This window comes from Camponotus vicinus, unplaced genomic scaffold (genome assembly GCF_025532165.1).
Source record: "Camponotus vicinus isolate PSW18456_S1 unplaced genomic scaffold, iyCamVici1.0 SCAF_9, whole genome shotgun sequence".
Taxonomy (NCBI): Eukaryota; Metazoa; Arthropoda; class Insecta; order Hymenoptera; family Formicidae; genus Camponotus; species Camponotus vicinus.
The window spans coordinates 18867169-18885644 of NW_028141981.1; the positions used below are offsets into that span (position 1 = coordinate 18867169).

General features: G+C 33.5%; 5 protein-coding genes across 9 annotated transcripts in view; 3 read left to right on the top strand and 2 right to left on the bottom strand.

Moving 5' to 3' along the window:
* Window positions 1-2567, bottom strand: part of Su(tpl) (Suppressor of Triplolethal) — an 84636-nt gene extending 82069 nt beyond the window's left edge. For both annotated transcript variants that reach the window (XR_014440504.1, XM_083109451.1), the window contains exon 1: window positions 2080-2567. Coding sequence is in view for 1 of the 2 variants with exons in the window: in XM_083109451.1 (XP_082965577.1) it covers window positions 2080-2223 (144 nt within the window). In the remaining variant the exon portion in view is untranslated. The remainder of the gene's footprint in view (window positions 1-2079) is intronic.
* Window positions 2568-3889: 1322 nt separating this feature from the next.
* LOC145976829 (uncharacterized) lies at window positions 3890-4492 on the top strand. Its single transcript, XM_083108257.1, has 2 exons — window positions 3890-4119; window positions 4312-4492. The coding sequence occupies exons 1-2, from the start codon at window positions 3979-3981 to the stop codon at window positions 4378-4380; spliced, it is 210 nt and encodes a 69-aa protein (XP_082964383.1). The 5' UTR covers window positions 3890-3978; the 3' UTR covers window positions 4381-4492.
* A 2173-nt stretch (window positions 4493-6665) lies between these two features.
* On the top strand, window positions 6666-8661 carry Eloc (transcription elongation factor elongin C). Of its 2 annotated transcripts, XM_083107594.1 has the most exons (5): window positions 6666-6828; window positions 7341-7397; window positions 7600-7668; window positions 7838-8031; window positions 8210-8661. In XM_083107594.1, the coding sequence occupies exons 2-5, from the start codon at window positions 7365-7367 to the stop codon at window positions 8349-8351; spliced, it is 438 nt and encodes a 145-aa protein (XP_082963720.1). In that variant the 5' UTR covers window positions 6666-6828; window positions 7341-7364; the 3' UTR covers window positions 8352-8661. The 2 variants fall into 2 exon arrangements, with proteins under 2 accessions (XP_082963720.1, XP_082963721.1); XM_083107595.1 differs by lacking the exon at window positions 7600-7668.
* Blos2 (biogenesis of lysosome-related organelles complex 1 subunit 2) lies at window positions 8634-10021 on the bottom strand. The gene has a single exon (XM_083107593.1). The coding sequence runs from the start codon at window positions 9791-9793 to the stop codon at window positions 9308-9310; it is 486 nt and encodes a 161-aa protein (XP_082963719.1). The 5' UTR covers window positions 9794-10021; the 3' UTR covers window positions 8634-9307.
* Window positions 10022-11859: 1838 nt separating this feature from the next.
* On the top strand, window positions 11860-16900 carry LOC145976492 (uncharacterized). Of its 3 annotated transcripts, none has more exons than XM_083107605.1 (10): window positions 11860-12297; window positions 12404-12507; window positions 12995-13120; window positions 13435-13589; window positions 13698-13808; window positions 13877-13937; window positions 14081-14370; window positions 14461-14589; window positions 14661-14882; window positions 15018-16900. In XM_083107605.1, exons 1-10 carry the CDS (start codon window positions 12196-12198, stop codon window positions 16103-16105), a joined length of 2388 nt encoding a protein of 795 aa, XP_082963731.1. In that variant the 5' UTR covers window positions 11860-12195; the 3' UTR covers window positions 16106-16900. The 3 variants fall into 3 exon arrangements, with proteins under 3 accessions (XP_082963731.1, XP_082963730.1, XP_082963732.1); XM_083107604.1 differs by having other exon boundaries at window positions 11861-12297; window positions 14458-14589; window positions 15018-16896; XM_083107606.1 differs by having other exon boundaries at window positions 11861-12243; window positions 14458-14589; window positions 15018-16895.
* The last annotated feature ends 1576 nt before the right edge of the window (window positions 16901-18476 follow it).

Sequence of the window (18476 nt, forward strand, 5' to 3'; positions counted from 1 at the left end):
TTTCTATTTATTTTATTATAATTACACAGATAAATTTAAAAAATAAGGTTGCTTTATTGCCTATTAACGTAAGACATGCATGTCATTCGTAATCATTATACAAAACTTATTCTAACACAATAATAATTGTTCAGCGATTCAAAATAGTAAGAATTAATAATGAATTTATTTATTATAAATAACTGGGTTGATGTGTTTTCAAAATATGTGTATATATATGTGTGTGTGTGTGATTTAATTAAAAATTTCATTTCTTACCAGACTCGACTAGATTTTCAATAATCAGTTTAACGCACAAATTTACATCGTTGCGATAATATAACGCTAAGATGACTTTAAGCGAAATATTCCCAAATATCGAATGATAAGTCGCGATAATCTATGGATAGCAAAAATGTTTCATCGAAGCCGTTTTCTTCGGCTTTATGGCGCTTCGCTACGACGTATAAAATGCAATTTCAGTTGAAGATTTACAAGTCACGTAATAAAATTAAAAAAAAAAAAAAAAATGATATCGACAATAAACGGCGTAACAATATACGCAACAATTACATACGATATATCTTTCATTGACTCGTGACGAAAGACAATATGAAGACAGTATATATTTCTGCATTTAACGGCGTTATTTTGGTGAGGACACGCCTCACCCCGTACCACGATTCCTCTACTTTCGAATCTCGTCCGTGAGGTGAGGTTAGAATCAGCTGATGTAAGAATTCGCAACCGCTACTGCTTCATGCTCGTTAGACCGAGTATTCCTCGGCTCAAAACGACGGAAAATACGCGCGGTCAGAAAAGCAGCAAACGCAGCAAACGCAGCAAAAGCAGGAAAAAGCTGTTAAAAATAAAAAGTGTTCATTCCTTTTTTCTTTTGGCGAGGCCATGGTGACGCATTTAACAAACATTCAATTACGCGAAAGAGCAAAAACGAGCGCAGAAAAATTCGCAGATGAGCGCGCAGTTGGACTAAGTTGCAGAAATCATGCTATCGATGTAATGTGACGTGAGATGATTCATCTGTTTTCGCGTTCTCGAGGAGAGAGGGAGGATCCTTTGCAAGAAAGTTATGCGATTATATGTTGGAACTACTTTTCTTTTAAAGAATGCTTCAAGGACCGCAGCGCATGTGAAATTCTGTAGCCGCGGAAGTGTGTGTGTCTGGCTTCATTATGCATATATAATTTTTCGGTTCGGCTCAGTTCGTACTCTCGTGTTCTCATATTACGTAATTACCGTTGTCAAAGCAGCAGACGTGTCGACATCGCACGACTCGTTCGTTCGCTGGTTCGCTCGTTTGTTCGAATGCCGCAAAAAGGAGGATCGTATACTGACACGAAGGCATATCGAATTTTTGGATCGGCCTCATGAGAAGTTCTCAGAGCTTTTTCTCGAAAAAAGTAAAAAAGACGGAAAGAAAGAGAGAGGGGGAGGGGGAGGGGGAGAGAGAGAGAGAGAGAGAGAGAGAGAGAGAGAGAGAGAGAGAGAGAGAGAGAGAGAGAGAGAGAGAGAGAGAGAGAGAGAGCGCAGCTGTTTGCGAAAAGAGCCGACCCTCTCTCGAATGTGATTTCTTTCAAGAATAGATTTTGAGAAAAAAAAACAGATGGAGATGAGAGAGAAGAAATAGAAAGGATGAGATAAGGGGAAAAAGAGTGTGTGTGTGTGTGTGTGTGTGTGTGTGTGTGTGTGTGTGAGAGAGAGAGAGAGAGAGAGGGGTGAGGAGAGGAGAGGAGGGGAGAAGGGAGAGATCAAGCTAGCTTGTCGAAGAATTTCCAGGCGTCGGCGAAGACGTCACGAAATTTCGCACAAAATATGGCAAGTAAGAGAATGAACGATACAACGATTGAATATCTCGATGTCTCTCTTATCTCTTTTTTCCTGGATATGATATTACAATACACACGTACACATGCCACCGGTTACGGCAGTAGATACACATACGTGTCAGTAAATGCGTATCGTACGCTTCAGGCACACATACGTCACAATGTATGCGCGCGCGCGCGCGCGCACGCATGACGATCCTAGCCTCTCTAAATATAAAAAGCATGAATTTTCGATATGACAAAAACTACTCACCCGGTTCTTGAGGTATTCCTGGATGGCACGATACGATGAATCGGTGAGCTTCGCGAAGATTAAAGATTTGTGTTCATCGAAATTGTCGTGCGACGACAAACCATACTGGACACCTGGCACCAGCGCCATTTCTCCGTCTCCCATTTCGCCGTGTGCGGCTTCTCACTATCTCGCTTCCACTTGCGAATGATTCTTCTTGGCGTAAAACCAGCTGACCAGTTCTCTTCGCTCGTTCGTTGGGATTATGCCGTAGAAACAGCGCACGACGATAACACACTTTTCTTTCTCTTTCTGTTTTATAAAACTCCTTTTCTCTTCTTTCTCACTGTCGTCGATCGGCGCAAAGTTTGCACCATACAGCGAACGGAACGAACACAGCCGACGACACTGACAACGGATATCTTCAGCCGGAACTCTTGACGCGAGACGAGACGTTGCCTCGCGAAACGTGTTTTTCCTTCTCGCCACGCTCGCACCACCACCACCACCTCCACCTCCTCCTCCTCCTCCTCCTCCTCCTCCGCCGCTGCCGCCGCCGCCGCCACCGCCACTTCCTCTTGCGCGCACGGTCGCCGTATGTTTTCTATCTTCGTATCTCTCTCTCTTTCTCTCTCTCTCTTTCTTTCACGATTCTCGACACACAATTACTCGCGATGAACCCCCCCGGACCGGACGTTGTCGCAGCAATACCCCCCGTAAGCGATATTAATAATGGACCACCCTCGAACGAGCTCGCGATTTTCCATACACTCGACTGTTTCTCAACCGTCGCATATTAGCGCGCCGATACGACTCATTTGAAATTTTTCCTACGATTGAATACGTACCAAAGTCGAGCGATACAGGAAAGCAGCGCACTCGTCGTTTTGGCGTAAAGAAACACAACTATATACTTTCGAACAGTAACCTGATGGGCGGGACTTACGGAAGAAACGTCAGCCAATCGCGTTGCGCGCAACGGATAAGCCGACAGTTAAACCAAGGACGATCTCGCCGTCTTCGCGCGGTGACGGCCAACAATCGACTGCCAATCCGCTCTTACTGTTTCACGCTGCATACTTTTGTCGCCACCTGTCGGCATCGGAGCGAAGTTTGCTCGCAGCTGTTTGCCGTAATGGCGCGTTTACACAAAATTTGACTAGCTGCGAAATCATTTAAAGAAATTTCCTCTAAGGGCGTATTCACACTTTGGCAGAAAAGCAGAAAGTCAATCTAGGAATCGATTATAAATCTTTTTCCCTAGCGTGGAAAATATTCATGATCGATTTCCAGAACTCGCGCTGATAATGAGCAGTGTTTAAACAATACTTTAGAAAGGCAAAAAGTAGAAATTGTAACTACTAGCGCGAGTTGTGATTGGCTTCTGTGTTTCTACTTTCTGCTTTTCTGCCAAGATGTGAATGCGCCCTAATGCAAAGATAGCAATGACGTATATACGTCATTGAAAGATAGTTACAGCCGGGATTCATAAAGCTGGGAGGACAGACTTTTGCATAAGCGCATAACCATAATACCAGTATAAGATAATTGATTATTGGTTAAGTATAAGATAATTGATAATTGGTTCATTTTTTTATGTATATACTTGTGGTCGGTATTCGGGGTGCGTTCCAAATTATGGTGTTTTCGAATGGTACGAGTTAATCCGTTCGATAGGTAGATTCCTAAACATTATTGACCAATCACAGCCATTCTTCTGAAGAATGTAACCACTACAATTGGCTGTGATTGGTGAATGACATTTAGTAACCTCGGAGCGATTAACTCGTACCATTCGAAAACGCCATTGCGAACTATAAACATATTGGTATCACTGTATCTTGATGCAACATTTTATTCTGTTGTCTCGATTGATCAAAATATTTTGGTTAACTCGTGATTTGTTGAGTCTGTTTAATAATGGCCTTGCAAAATTTTTGTGGTATTACATTTGCGCTGCTGTTTATACATTTAAATGTAATGCTCGCGACAGACTTTGATAATGGTAAGAAAGATCCATTTGGGCCATATCCTAGGATACCCGATAAGGAGTTGCTCAAGGTAACTTTTTTGCAATTGTTGCAATTTAATTTCTTAATTTTATGCCAAGTCTTGTCAGTATTAATTGATTAGATTATAACTCTAATTAGATTGAGATTAATCGATATTGGCAAAAGTGTTTTATTAATGTCGTAGATACTTTATACTTTCAATATTGACAGAGAAAAAAGTCATAATTATTATTTGTTTCAGAAAGAGATGTTATTCGCGGAGAAATGCAAGAAATTTATCAAATCACCTAAAGAAACCTTTATTCAATAATGTAATTGCTACTATACAGTAAATGCATATATATAATGTACATACATATACAACGTATACTTTCCAACAAGAGGAAAATGTAGCAATAAATAAACATAGTAATTTATAATTATTTAGTTGTGTTTTTAGACACACATGGATTTTAGGAAAATTTAATCTTTTCTTACGTTTGTAATATAGACAAATAATTATTTCCTCTTGGATATTCTTGGCACATGCTGTACAATCAAACTTATTTATTGAATAATGTAATTTATAGAAATGCTACATTATGTATCAACAAAATTTTGTTAATAACAGATGATAGGTACACAAGATAATGTGAAAGTAATTTTTTCATCCTTAAAATAGACATCTGTATGTAAGTAGACATATGTAGACAATATATATATATATATATATATATATATATATATATATATATGTGTGTGTGTGTGTGTATCAAATGTGAGATATATTTTTAAATATGTTAGTTTTTGCAGATTTTAATTTAATAATCCAATCACCCTTCTCATAAAATATCTCATATAAAAAATGAAAAAAAAAGAATAGAGTAAAGGAGAGTGACACTTGTGTGACTTGCATATCAAATAAAAAAATAATCTTAAACAATTTCAGAAATATTGATTAAAGTCCATGACTTTATCTTTCCTTGAGACACAGCATATGCTAATGAAAAAGTCTTTCACGTATATGGGTCAGTTTCACCATCTCCGGTTAACTCAATCAGCCGATTAAATTTAAGAATTGCCAACTACAAAACTTAAACTAAGGGCCGCTTCGACCAAACTTAGGCTGCGTTCCATTTGAACGCTTAGGGCTCGTTCCCACTGAGCGCGTCACGCGTCGCGTCAACCAGCGTGAGCCAATCAAAACATCCCATTGTAATAACACGGAAAACATGTTATTACAATGGGATGTTTTGATTGGCTCACGCTGGTGACGCGACACGTGACGCGCTCAGTGGGAACGAGCCCTTACACGCTTAAAGCATCATTCTGTCTTTGTTGCACATCGAATATCAAACGAAGATAGAGCGACGCTTTCAGCGCTGAAAGCGTAAAAAGGAACGCAGCCTTAATCGTTGATTAAAGGGTAGCCAACATGACAAAATAATTCAGTGTGACCAATTGTATTTCTAACAATATACAGAGAGAAGCCAATATAATTGTAGAAATACAGTATATCGTCAGAAATACAATTGGTCACACTAAATTATTTTGTCATGTTGGCAACCCTTTAATCAACGATTAAGTTTGGTCGAAGCGGCCCTAATTTTTACTCACAGACATCTTATTGTACATACATATTAGCAGCTGTTAAGTGAGTGTGTAATATTGTTATTACCACGTGCATATAATATTAAATAAGTATATAACATTATAATAAGATGTCTGTGAGTAAAGGCCATCACACACAAAATTGCATAGCTGCATATGCATAACATAAGACCATATGGACCAATGAGCATCGAGTATTAAGTCGCCATATTGACTTACATAATATAATACTCGATGCTCATTGGTCCATATGGTCTTATGTTATGCATATGCAGCTATGCAATTTTGTGTGTATGGCCTTAAAAATTAGTTTGTTTTGTAGTTGGCAATTCTTAAATTTAATCGGCTGATTGAGTTAACCGGAGATGGTGAAACTGACCCTAGATTCTGCTGCAATCGCTGACTACAATCGTCTTCCTATTGGTAGATACGATCCAATACGATCCTACTTTGAAGTGTTTGATGACCAATTAAGACAAAGGCCCATATTCTGAATCCTCTTTTATCGATAAAAGTGCTCCTAAAAGCGGCCTGTAGCCAATCAGAAGGCTTATGTGCCACTTTTGGAGGCACTTTTATCGATAAAAGAAGATTCAGAATATGGGCCAAAAGGAATAAAAATTTCTTTCAACATGATTGGTCAATCAAACGCTTCAAAGCATCCAGAGCATCTCCTCGATCGTAGCCCCGAGCAGTCATTCATGTAGATGTTTGTTCGGTAAATCACGTCACGTGATTAGCAGATGCCGCTGTGTAAACGAATGCACCATTTAAGGCCATGGCACACAAAAAAACGTAAGCAATAAAACGTAGTCAGTAAGCAAATTGACCAATCATGATTGAGCAGTAAGGCAGCCATATTAAAACGTAAGAATTCCGATTGGTCGATTTCCTTACTGACTACGTTTTACTGCTTACGTATTTTTGTGTGCCAGGGCCCTTACACCCATGGTGTAATGCGGGCTTAAAGTCGAAGTTTTGTACTATCACCGCGCGAGGTCTCCAAAATCAACTTGAAATTTACCCGTCTCTGAGCAATTCTGTATTCTGCATCGCTCTTACTGATCGAGACGTTGTTATTGCGTTCAATTGCGTTCCTGTAAGATCTAAGACGAAAAAATATATATATATATATATATATACATAAAAAGAGGAATCTTTATTTCATGTGAGATGCACAAAGTTATTTACAATTTCGTAATATATAATTTCTAACTATACTTTTATGAATCAACCAGTCAGCATTATGATCACATAACATTTACAGTACAAATGCAACTATAATGCCCATAACGATAATATAACATATAGCAAACTATTATTTAATTAGTGATGAGTAAAAACTCGACAATATCATTGTGCTTAATAGTGTAAATAATTTTGGAATAATAGGAAATATTAATTTTTGTATTTTGTAAAGCATTCTGCAACATGTGTTTTAATAATATAACAATCTATTGCTATTAAAAGGTATTAATGAAAATTTGCCATTTATTATACAGGATGTTTTACTTAATATCGCTATTTATGCATATTTTTTAATAATTCAATATTCCTTGCATCTTTATAAACTAGCCTTCATTTTTATCATATCTATGTTATATATAATTGATCTTACATATTTATAATATGTGAATAATATATTTTTATACATATACATTCATATCTTCCTTGTTTTAGAAAAATTTGCACACGATAGCAATCATGTCGACCGATGTGAATATGCAAGCTGAAAAGGTATATATAAAACAATTTTATTTGCATGTGTAATGCTACTCTGTATGGTGACTGGAGTGTATAATGATACTTTTCCGTAATAAAAATGTATATATATTGGGTTGCTTTATATGTTGAGATTTTATTCGTTCCTTTCTGGAAAGCTGAAAACTTATAGTAAACTAAAATATTAATTAATTGATAATAATTTCTTTGGATCAAGTCCAATGGAGAAGCAAGTGTCGATAAAACCGAAGAAGAAGAGGGCAGATCATCTAAAGACCTGCATGTGGTACCTATTTCTCCAAATTAAAATTTTGCTGCTTAGATATCATTCCTGTTCTTTTTCCTGCTGTTCATATTTCTATATTGTTTTAAATTTATATTATGTAATCCTCTACCATATAGCAGAAATTGAGATGTATACACGAGTGTCATAATTGACCCTTTGAAACTTTTAGCAAGAAAGTGGACCTATTTATGGAGGTTGTGAAGGACCAAATGCAATGTATGTGAAATTAGTCAGTAGTGATGGACATGAATTTATCGTTAAAAGAGAACATGCATTAACAAGCGGTACCATCAAAGCAATGTTAAGTGGCCCTGGACAGTTTGCAGAGAATGAAGCTAATGAAGTTAACTTTCGAGAAATTCCGTAAGTGTATAAAATATAGTAGATATACAAGTTCTTCATTTTTTTATATTTCAATAATATAAAATAATGTTTTTTTCTTATTGATATGAGTGCAATGGAATTGTTTGAATATATATATATGTGTGTGTGTGTGTGTGTGTATACATACATACATATATATATTTTTTTTTATTTCTAGGTCTCATGTATTACAAAAAGTTTGCATGTATTTTACTTATAAAGTGCGCTATACAAATAGCAGTACAGAAATACCAGAATTTCCGATTGCACCTGAAATCGCTTTAGAATTATTAATGGCTGGCAATTTCTTAGATTGTTAAACATTATTTGCATTATATTGTCTCTATCAATAAATTACAGAAACAATGCAGTTGTATTATAGCCATGTCTCTGTACTTTAAAAGCTCATATTGGAGCATAATAATAAAGCGTATTGAACTCTTATTCATGACATAGACATTTTAATATTATGAGACAATGTAATCTTGAAGTTTTACAATTATATATTCTAAATATTTAATTTGTGTACTATATTTGATAATTTATGTTTAATGTAATATTGTAATATTTATGTATCACAGAGACATATAACAAAATGCTGATAATATACTAATATGTAATTTATTATTATTCACAGATTTCTTACATACTTTCCACGCACACATATATATTATTTCCATGCAATTATTAATAACACTAGAAACAAATATGAATTATATCACTAACTCACTCTAATTGCTATATCTTACGATTAATATCGTACTTTATATTAATGTTAAATTAAGTATGTATTTATAAGTACATATTTTTTTTTAATTTGAGAATATTTATTCTTAATTTAATAACATGTACATTTATACTATTATTATCCAGGTATCATGTATACATTGTAACATGTTACAAAAAAAAAAAAGATCAAGTTTGCGAGCTAAATACATAATTCCTAATAAAGTCATCAAGTTATTTATAAAATTTATACATTATGTAGTGCAAACGAATACACAATATTGCAATTTTATAGAATTTCCATAAAATGTATTTATGATCTTGTATATTAATAAATGTAATATAAATAACATGATTCTGTAACATAGTTCTCTATTTGTCAGTAGCATGACATTGTGTCTCCATTTATATATTTGCTTCTTGGGAAACCTGCCATATTCCCTATATAATTATTCATTATATGGTAATAATTAATAATTGATATTTCTGACATAAATATTACATATAGGTAGATATAGACGAAGGTTTATATCTTTATAATTGTATAATTTTATTTGTTTTTTGTATCTTTTTCAAGATCCTTGAATTTGGCTTCAAGCCGTTTAGAGTATGCTGCGAGTTTATATGCAGCTTGCTCCAGCTTACTGACGCTATCATCAATCTGATTGATATTATCTAGAATTGGCTGTAACTTTTGATATTTCTCATTCAGAGAATCCAATGACTGTACGATATTCGACGAAATAATCTTCAGTTCTGTGTATTTGGCGATAGTTTCTTTGTTTAAGCGTTCCAACAATTGATAGTCTGCATGGGTAGAAGTGAGCTCCTCTTGCAGATATTCTCCTGTCTTTTCGAACATTGTGTTCGCTAAACGACTTAGGTTCGGATCGTGCGGATCGAGCGCTTCGAAACTACTGGTGCTTGTGGAAAGTGTTGTGCCACGTTTTGGCGATTCGCATCTCGAATATTGCTCTGCTGACAGACTTTCGATCAATGCTGGCTCAATTTGGATCTCGTCCTTTGATGGATCCATAATTAATACAATTATTATTACTGTTACATTTACAATTTGAATTAGCACCTGTTAGCCAACATAGGATCTAATTTTAAATTGTCAAGCACCAACTGTCAAATGTTCTGAGTTTATGATTAAATACTTGAAATTTGACCAGTATATAAAAATTAGATACAATAAATTATTACACAAACAAAAGACACAGGGCTTGTTCTTTTTAGCTGCACTGCTGCACTAGTGCAATTAGAGTGAAAGAAAGTATATTTGTCTCTTTCTAACTTATTGCACTAGTGCAGCAGTGCAGCTAAAAAGAACAGATCCACACATGATAAAACGTTTAAGCTGAATGGTTGCGTTCAGCAGGAAAAGCTGCTTTGCAACTGTTGTAAAATTCGTGAATCTGATTGGTGTATACTCTTAGATTCAGCCAAAAATTAAGAGCATACACCAATCAGGCTCACGAATTTTACAACAGTTGTAAAGCAGCTTTTTCTGCTGAACGCAGCCATTGGCCGCATTCTGCAGACTCAACCGCTAAGTAGCAATCGAACATGATTGGTTTCTACTTTCAGGTCCGACCAATCAGCGTCGAATTACATCGGAAAATCTAGTAATGTTGCCCAACTGTTGAGTCTGCTGAATGCGGCCATTGTATTTTTAACAATATACAGAGAGAAGCCAATATAATTGTAGAAATACAGTATATCGTCAGAAATACAATTGGTCACACTGAATTATTTTGTCATGTTGGCAACCCTTTAATCAACGATTGAGTTAATCGGAGTTTGGTCGAAGCGGCCCTGAGTCTATTGAATGCGGCCATTAGGGCGCATTCACACCTTGACAAAAAAGCAGAAACCAATCGGAACTCGCGTTGGTAATCATAATTTTTACTTTTTAGGTTGAAGTCCCATGGAGCGGAAATATTCAGCGGAACGGAATGCGCGGAGCCAACGCGGCCAATCACAGCCATAGAAAAAGCACCGCAAAAAAAACGGAATGGCTGTGATTGGTCGCCCTGGCTCCGCACTTTCCGTTCCGCTGAATATTTCCGCTCCATGGAACGCCGGCCTAAAGGCGGAAGCACATAAAATTGCAGGAGCGCATAACCATAAGCATAAGAAAATTGATTGATTCATTTTCTTATGCATATGTTTGTGAATCAATCAATTTCCTTATGCTTATGGTTATGCGCCTATGCAATTTTATGTGCTTTCACCTTTACTCTTCTAATGTACTGCTTATGGCCTTCACACATAAAATTCCATAAGCACGTAAGACGTAAGCAGTAAGAAAATCAACAAATCGGAATTCTTACGTTTTAATATGGCTGCCTTACTGCTCGACCGTGATTGGTCGATTTCCTTACGCTTACGTCTTACGTGCTTATGGAATTTCATGTACGAAAGCCTTTAAGTCGCCATATTGACTTACATAACATAATACTCGATGCTCATTGGTCCATATGGTCTTATGTTATGCATATGCAGCTATGCAATTTTGTGTGTGATGGCCTTTATGCGTCGTCTACAATGAGATTTTAAGGAGACTTAGGTCCATATTCTGAATCCTCTTTTATCGATAAAAGTGCCTCTAAAAGTGGCTTACAGCCAATCAGAAGGCTTATAAGCCACTTTTAAAGGCACTTTTATCAATAAAAGAGGATTCAGAATATGAACCTTAAGGCGTAAGATTTAAGAAATTGACCAATCACAGTCGAGTATTCTCTTAATACTTGACTGTGATTGGTCAATTTCTTAAGTCTTACGCCTTAAGTCTCCTTAAAATCTCATTGTAGACGACGCTTTACACATTGGCTGCGTTCAGCAGGAAAAGCTGCTTTGCAACTGTTGTAAAATTCGTGAATCTGATTGGTGTATATTCTTAGATTCAGCCAAAATTAAGAGCATACACCAATCAGGCTCACGAATTTTACAACAGTTGCAAAGCAGCTTTTTCTGCTGAACGCAGCCATTGCTTATTACCAGCGCGAGTTCTGATTGGCTTTCTGCTTTTCTGCCAAGGTGTGAATGCGCCTTTATGCTTATGCAGAAGTCTGCGCTTCCGGCTTAACACGGGTAGGCGAATTAAACTCGCAAACTACATAATTAGTGCTGTTTCTTGATTTGAGGTTTCTACAAAAAGTTAGAAAAGATAGTAATAAAATGGACTCAACGGATAAAATGAATTATTCAATTAGCCGTTTGACAATAAAAAAAAATTAGCTGTTCATCAAAAATGTTTAGGCGAGATATGCAATGATAAAATCATATGAGTGTCAAATTGCATTTTGAATAGTTCATAATAGGCTTAGTGCGTTTGTGAATATATTCTTTTTACACCATACCATTATAAGTTTTAAAGAAGAAAGCTTTAACAAAGGCCTCATAAAGTGCAACTGAAAAATCTTCGTATCGGTCATGCGAGCGACAAACGTTATCATACGTAAATTAAATCAAATCAATGCAGTAAGTGGTGTGGATACTATCAGCGCTTCTGGGTGTGTTCCACGTTGCATTAAGGTTATCTCACGCGCAATGGACTGACAGTGTTTCCGATTCCGAGTATTTTAGAATACGAGAACATAATCAATAAGAAGAATATAATATGATATACTCTTTTTTCGAGGAGAAGGATGCTTGGTGTTATTGGGTTGTATCGGTCGGCGCCCTATTGTCATTCCTTGGCTTGATCGCCGCTTGTATCTGCAGCTGTCGACGAAATGAAAACAAGTACGGATGCTAGATATTAATTTGATACATGTATATGTATGTATGTATGTATATATATATATATATTGTGTGTGTGTGTGTGTGTGACGTTAAAAAAATTATTATTAATTTGATTTATTATGATAGATTTAAGATTTGTAATATAATTTATAAATAATTCATAAATAATTAATTGCACATTTTTATCCATAACAATTGGACACAATATAATATATAGGATGCTCTTGATTAATGGTAGTATTTTTTAATTCAATATATATATATATATATATATATATATATATATATATATGCATACATTAAAATTATTTGTGTTTATAATAATCTATAAATTTTAGTATATTTTTTAGTACATTGTATATCAATCATTTATTTATAAATATTCGTTTTCTATAAATATTAAATTTTTCTAGATCTTTATACATATGTATATATGATACAATCAATTCACAATTTGACATTTGTTACATAACTACAATCATTATAGGAATGAATTTCTGGGACTTGCTGGTATGGTAACACTGAATAATTCTGAAACAGATGGTTTCAACAGAATTCCAATATTGGATATATCCCATGCTGTTACTCAAGATATCAGTGATGGCGCGAAAAGGTTTTTAACTCAAAAAATACTAGGCGTGATGTTGCATATAGTCTTCTAGCAAATATATTTTTAATCAGTTTATTTTACAATTTTCCAAATAATTTCTATTGTAACAAAAAAAATTAAAGATTTTTTATAATAATTTTGTTTTATATTAATTAATTCTGTATTGTCTTGTAAATATGTAATGAGTTTCTAAGATATTTTAATATGTAATGAGTTTCTAAGATATTTTAAGAGATATTTTTAAGATTTAATTTTTAAAATATATTTTGTATATGTGTGTGTTATTCTTTTATTTTTATTAAAATATTTTTATGTAGAACTACAATAGGTGCCAACCGAAGTCTTCCAGATATTCCGAAAGATAAAAGCAAAGAACATGATGATATGGTGGATTCTATACCACAAGATATATATGAGACTACTGAGACTATGGGAGACCACTCAGAATTATATGCTACAGTTCAGGATGCAGGTAATATTGCCTTCCGATTAATGCTGAGAAAAAGAATATTATTAAAATTGAAATAAAATTCTATTATACAATTTATTATTGTTATTCTTTTTAACTTTTATCTTTCAGTACAAGAACAAATACCTGAAAGGGAAACACCAGAAATTATTCAGCAAAGTTGTTTGATACAAGATACATCTCATCAATATGCAAGATTTGCATCTCCAAACTCTGATAATAGTAAGGAAATTATTAAAATTTTTCTTGTGTTTATTAATTAATTAATAACATTTTGATATTTATTTTAGTTGAACATCCTTATGCACAACTTCAAAACTTTCAAAAGACTGAAGTTAATCAAGTAAATAGGTATTATCCATTTATCATATCTGTACATTTTATCTTTTGCAAAGAAAAAAAAAAAAAAAAAAAAAATATATATATATATATATATATATATATATATATATATATATATATGTATATATATACATATTTTTTTTGTTTTGCAGAAATAACTTTAATCAAGTCACGAATATTGAAAATCCATCAACATCCATAAATCAATTGAGCGGAAATCCGATTGCGCCGCCGCGAACTCGCCGATCATCCTCACACAATTCGCTTCTTAACTCTGAATTACACTCTGATATTCAAGCCGCTAATGCTATCTCTGGTAGTATACAGGCTAATCAAGACTTACCTTATATGACGCCACCACTTTTAATGTTACTACCACACTCGTCACAGTCCCAACATAATAATCTGCAACAAAACTTTAGTGGAGACTCTCAAGATTCGAGTAAATAGATCTTATCTTTTCCTCCCATCACAATTTTTTATTTTTTAATAATAGTTTTCAGACTACCTTTTTTTTTGTTTTTTATAGAAGGATACACAAGCATAAGCGTAAGGGAACCATTAGCTAATATAATCGCCCAGACAAAAGCAGCTTATAGAGAAAATCAATCTAGTAGACCAATTATTGATTCTCATTATACCACTGTTTCTGATGATTCTGGTAAATAAACTTTAGAGTTCTGATATATTATAATGTAATACATAAAAAAAATCAATCTGACTATTCCATAGATGAAATGTATGCCGCGATAGATGAGCAAGATAAAGTTTATACTAGTGGCAGTGAAACATATGCACAAATTCAACCGATGATGTCAGAAATCGAAAGACATCCACAACACGAACAAACGATATTTTGTCAGCCTTTTTTGCGCACAGAGGAGACGTATCCTGCGCCACAACCGCCAAGTGTCGATAGTTTACGTTATGTTGCACACGCTCATTCCAGGCAAGGTAATAAATTTTGTAATATTGTAATATTATAATATCAATTAATATTAGTTCATATTAATTTCAAGTATCAATTATTAAGTAAAAAAATTCTTCTGTTATCAAATAATAAAATACAATTACTTTTTTCTTTTGCAGCATCATCGTCGAGTGCTAATAGTTCCATTATTAATCCCGGATCTCCCAAACCCGAGAAACGTCAAGCAAATTCTCCTCTACCACCACCGCCTGAAGCAACCGTGGAGGGATATGCTATCATTGACAAAAAAAGTAAAGGTGATGACAAATTGAGATCATCACTATCAGTAGGTAAGTCGCTTGAAGACATGTACGCAAAAGTAATGAAGAAAAGAAAAGAGATAGAGGAACAGCAAAACGATACTCAGTCAAACTCTAATAACGTTCTACATTCTGAAGCAAGTACTTGCAAAAAATTAAGTCTTGAGATTAGTCGAGCATCGTGGTGCAGCCATGAATCTGTGGAAATACAAAAAAAGGAACCTGATCTCGCGTATTACTCTGTTGCAAGCAGTAACACGAGTAACTTTAAAGTTGAGAATGACAGTAATGTTTTAAAACCTAAAGTCGACATGGATGCGGCTCATTTAAAGATTGATCATGAATACGAGACCGTTAATTCTAACAATGGTAAGAGAAATTCTATCGCGAGAGACGACACGCATATGTCCGATTTAAATTATAACATGTTACGTCCACAATGCTCGCGAGAGGTCGATTTTCAAAGCACTTCGATATTGGCAAGAAACAGTACGGACACATATTCGATGTCGTTTAAACATAGACAAGTGAGCAATGCCAGTAGCGAAGATCCTGGCTATGAGAAGGTGCGTTTACGACGGCGGGACGAGTTAGATCAGGACACTGACTCGGAACCAAATTACGAAAGTATGCCGCATCATACACTTGAACCGAATTATGCCTCCGTCTGCCAACCTGGTGATAGCGACACAGATCCGAATTACGAGTCCGTGAGTCATGGCGATCCAAATTACGAGAGCGTAAGATATATGAGTGTTACACAAAATGAGGAACCGCCCTATGAACAGGTGAACAACTTTTTGTCGGATGCAAACACAGATGGTTATGAAAAAATAAAGGATAAAAATATGATGAGCGTCCATTACAAAAAAATAGATCTGAATCTTTCCTTGGAACAAATTAACAATGGAGGTGATACTGATGATGGACAGTACATTCAGGTTTAACGTTCTGATTTTGTTCAGCGACAAAATATGCATTGTTATTGAATTATTTAGTGCTTTTTCTACACATCTCACATTTGTTTGGAATTAAAAGAGAAAGAAGAAGTTAATTTAACCTTGTATCTTGCGATTGAATGAGCAACCTCTATAAGGATAAAAGTAACATGCATCAAGTTACAGCGATAGCAATAAGATAATGAGGATAAGACTGATAAAGACAGACAGTGAGAATAAGTTTACAAATAAAAAATGAATTAAATTGTCTTAATCTATAATACATTCCTGAAACCAGTAACTTGAACAGCAATTTAAAAAGTTACCCATAAACAAGTAAAAATAAGCCTTTTTTGTATGAAATAGTGTATTCCATTTGAAATGCTCATACAAATTAAAGCTTTAAAAAAATTATTATCATCTGTCTTTAATAAAGAAACAATAAAAAATTAAAAAAAAGGAAAAATTAAATTTTTTGCCCTTTAAGTGGGATGAAAAATTTAAAATTTAAAGAAAATACATTAATAATAATAAAGAAAATTTTATATTAGACGCTACGATAGCTAAAGAAAATTATTAAGACGGCAATATTTACACCGAATTAATATTTGGAGAAAATATTATTCAACAAATTATATAAAACAATTATTTCAAGAGAAAAGTAGTTTTCAAAATTCTACAAATAAGTTTTATCGGATAAATTTATCTATTATATCAAAATTTTGAGAAAATAACGGTTAAAATGTGCCAAAAGTTACCATTTTAGTGAAAATATAACGATTTCTCCAATTGACGAACATAAATTGATAGTTATATTTTTGTAACATGAGATATAAAGTTATATTTTATAACATAAGTTTTATATATATATATATATATATATATATTTTTTTTTTTTCTTTAATTTTTGTACAATTTTATGTTGGAAAAAAGGCTTTCCTGATTAATAATTTGCACAACTCAAGACAGAATTTGTGAAATATTAATAAAATTTATGTATCATATAAATATTTGAACATATAATACATATAAATCAAAATATATCATTATAATATTAGATTGAAAACTAATATACATATATTAAAATACGTAACACATAAAATTAAAAATAGAATTTTATCTTGAGTTTTATTATTAATTATAGATTGTTTAGAAAGAATTTCAATAAATTTTTGAATCTTTTTATATATTTGAGATATTGATTATTTAATTTTAATTATTTAAATTTTATAATTAGGAGAATTTTTTGATATTTTTTACGAATGGATATGAGAAAAAGTGAAATAGAAAAAAAGGGGAAAAATTCGCATTAAATATATACTAAAATCAAGCATCCCCCTTAATCATCTTAAGTATGTATTCTGAATTTTTTAGCTCATCAAATCGATAATCTAATATTGATATATATGATATATAAATCATTAATTTAATATGCCTAATAAATATTTCGTGCTTCAAAGAAGTATAAAAAAATAAATTTACGTATTTTTTAGCGTTTAATAATAACTTAACAAAAACTAATACATTTGTGACACATTTTTGAGACTTGTGCTTCTTGAGCTATATATAAATTTCAAAGTTAAATGTTATATGAAAAAAGAAATGATTTGAATGAGAAAAATATATCACATAATCGCATATGGAGCACAAAAATAAGCTAATCACGCGTATATGTATAGGATATTATCGTGTCACAGATACTTTTATTTAAATGGAAGTCGAAATTTAAATATGTTTCTTTTCTCTCTTCATTTCCCATGTCATTCACAACAAAAAATGTAAAATTGCAAAATTAATAAAATTATGAATTGTTTATGTCCAAGATTACTCAGAGCAATTATCAGTGATTAGGTGATTATGTTAATATATATCAGTCAAATTTGATATCTTTGAATTCTTATTGAAGTAAGATTTATAAACCAAGAATTACAAATTAAAAAGCGACAAGTCGATGAAGAAGTAGAAAAAATGACGGTTGAAACATGTGTCATTGCGATATGATTTCAATAAAATAAATAAATAATAAATAAATACGAAAGTAAGTTTATAGTTAGTATAAAACAAGTGACAAGGTAATATTGATATCATATCATAAATAAATAGTTTCTTGTAATAAATTTAAACGCAACGGTCCGAGATAATGTGAAGTAATGAAACGCGTCGTTAAGCTTATTAAATATTCATGATGTCAATATTGCGCATATCAAAACAATTTACAAATTAAATCGTTTGAAATTGAAAACATTTTTTAATCAAGGAAAATACAGTTAAAATATATTTCAAATAATTCTTCAACTACATTAAAACCATTTTTGTTGTTTATGTCATTTTATATCATTTTAGATATTAGTCTTGTGGTAATTTGATTCATGATCTAAGA

Excerpts from the sequence above, each read along its gene's own strand:
- LOC145976829 (XM_083108257.1), top strand. The coding sequence starts at position 3,979 with ATGGCCTTGCAAAATTTTTGTGGTATTACATTTGCGCTGCTGTTTATA. Across the intron at positions 4,120-4,311 it reads CCGATAAGGAGTTGCTCAAG|AAAGAGATGTTATTCGCGGA; the intron begins GTAACTTTTTTG and ends TATTTGTTTCAG.
- Eloc (XM_083107594.1), top strand. The coding sequence starts at position 7,365 with ATGTCGACCGATGTGAATATGCAAGCTGAAAAG. Across the intron at positions 7,669-7,837 it reads CATCTAAAGACCTGCATGTG|CAAGAAAGTGGACCTATTTA; the intron begins GTACCTATTTCT and ends TGAAACTTTTAG. Across the intron at positions 8,032-8,209 it reads GTTAACTTTCGAGAAATTCC|GTCTCATGTATTACAAAAAG; the intron begins GTAAGTGTATAA and ends TTTTATTTCTAG.
- Blos2 (XM_083107593.1), bottom strand. The coding sequence starts at position 9,793 with ATGGATCCATCAAAGGACGAGATCCAAATTGAGCCAGCATTGATCGAA.
- LOC145976492 (XM_083107604.1), top strand. The coding sequence starts at position 12,196 with ATGCGAGCGACAAACGTTATCATACGTAAATTAAATCAAATCAATGCA. Across the intron at positions 12,508-12,994 it reads TGTCGACGAAATGAAAACAA|GAATGAATTTCTGGGACTTG; the intron begins GTACGGATGCTA and ends CAATCATTATAG. Across the intron at positions 14,590-14,660 it reads CACTGTTTCTGATGATTCTG|ATGAAATGTATGCCGCGATA; the intron begins GTAAATAAACTT and ends ACTATTCCATAG.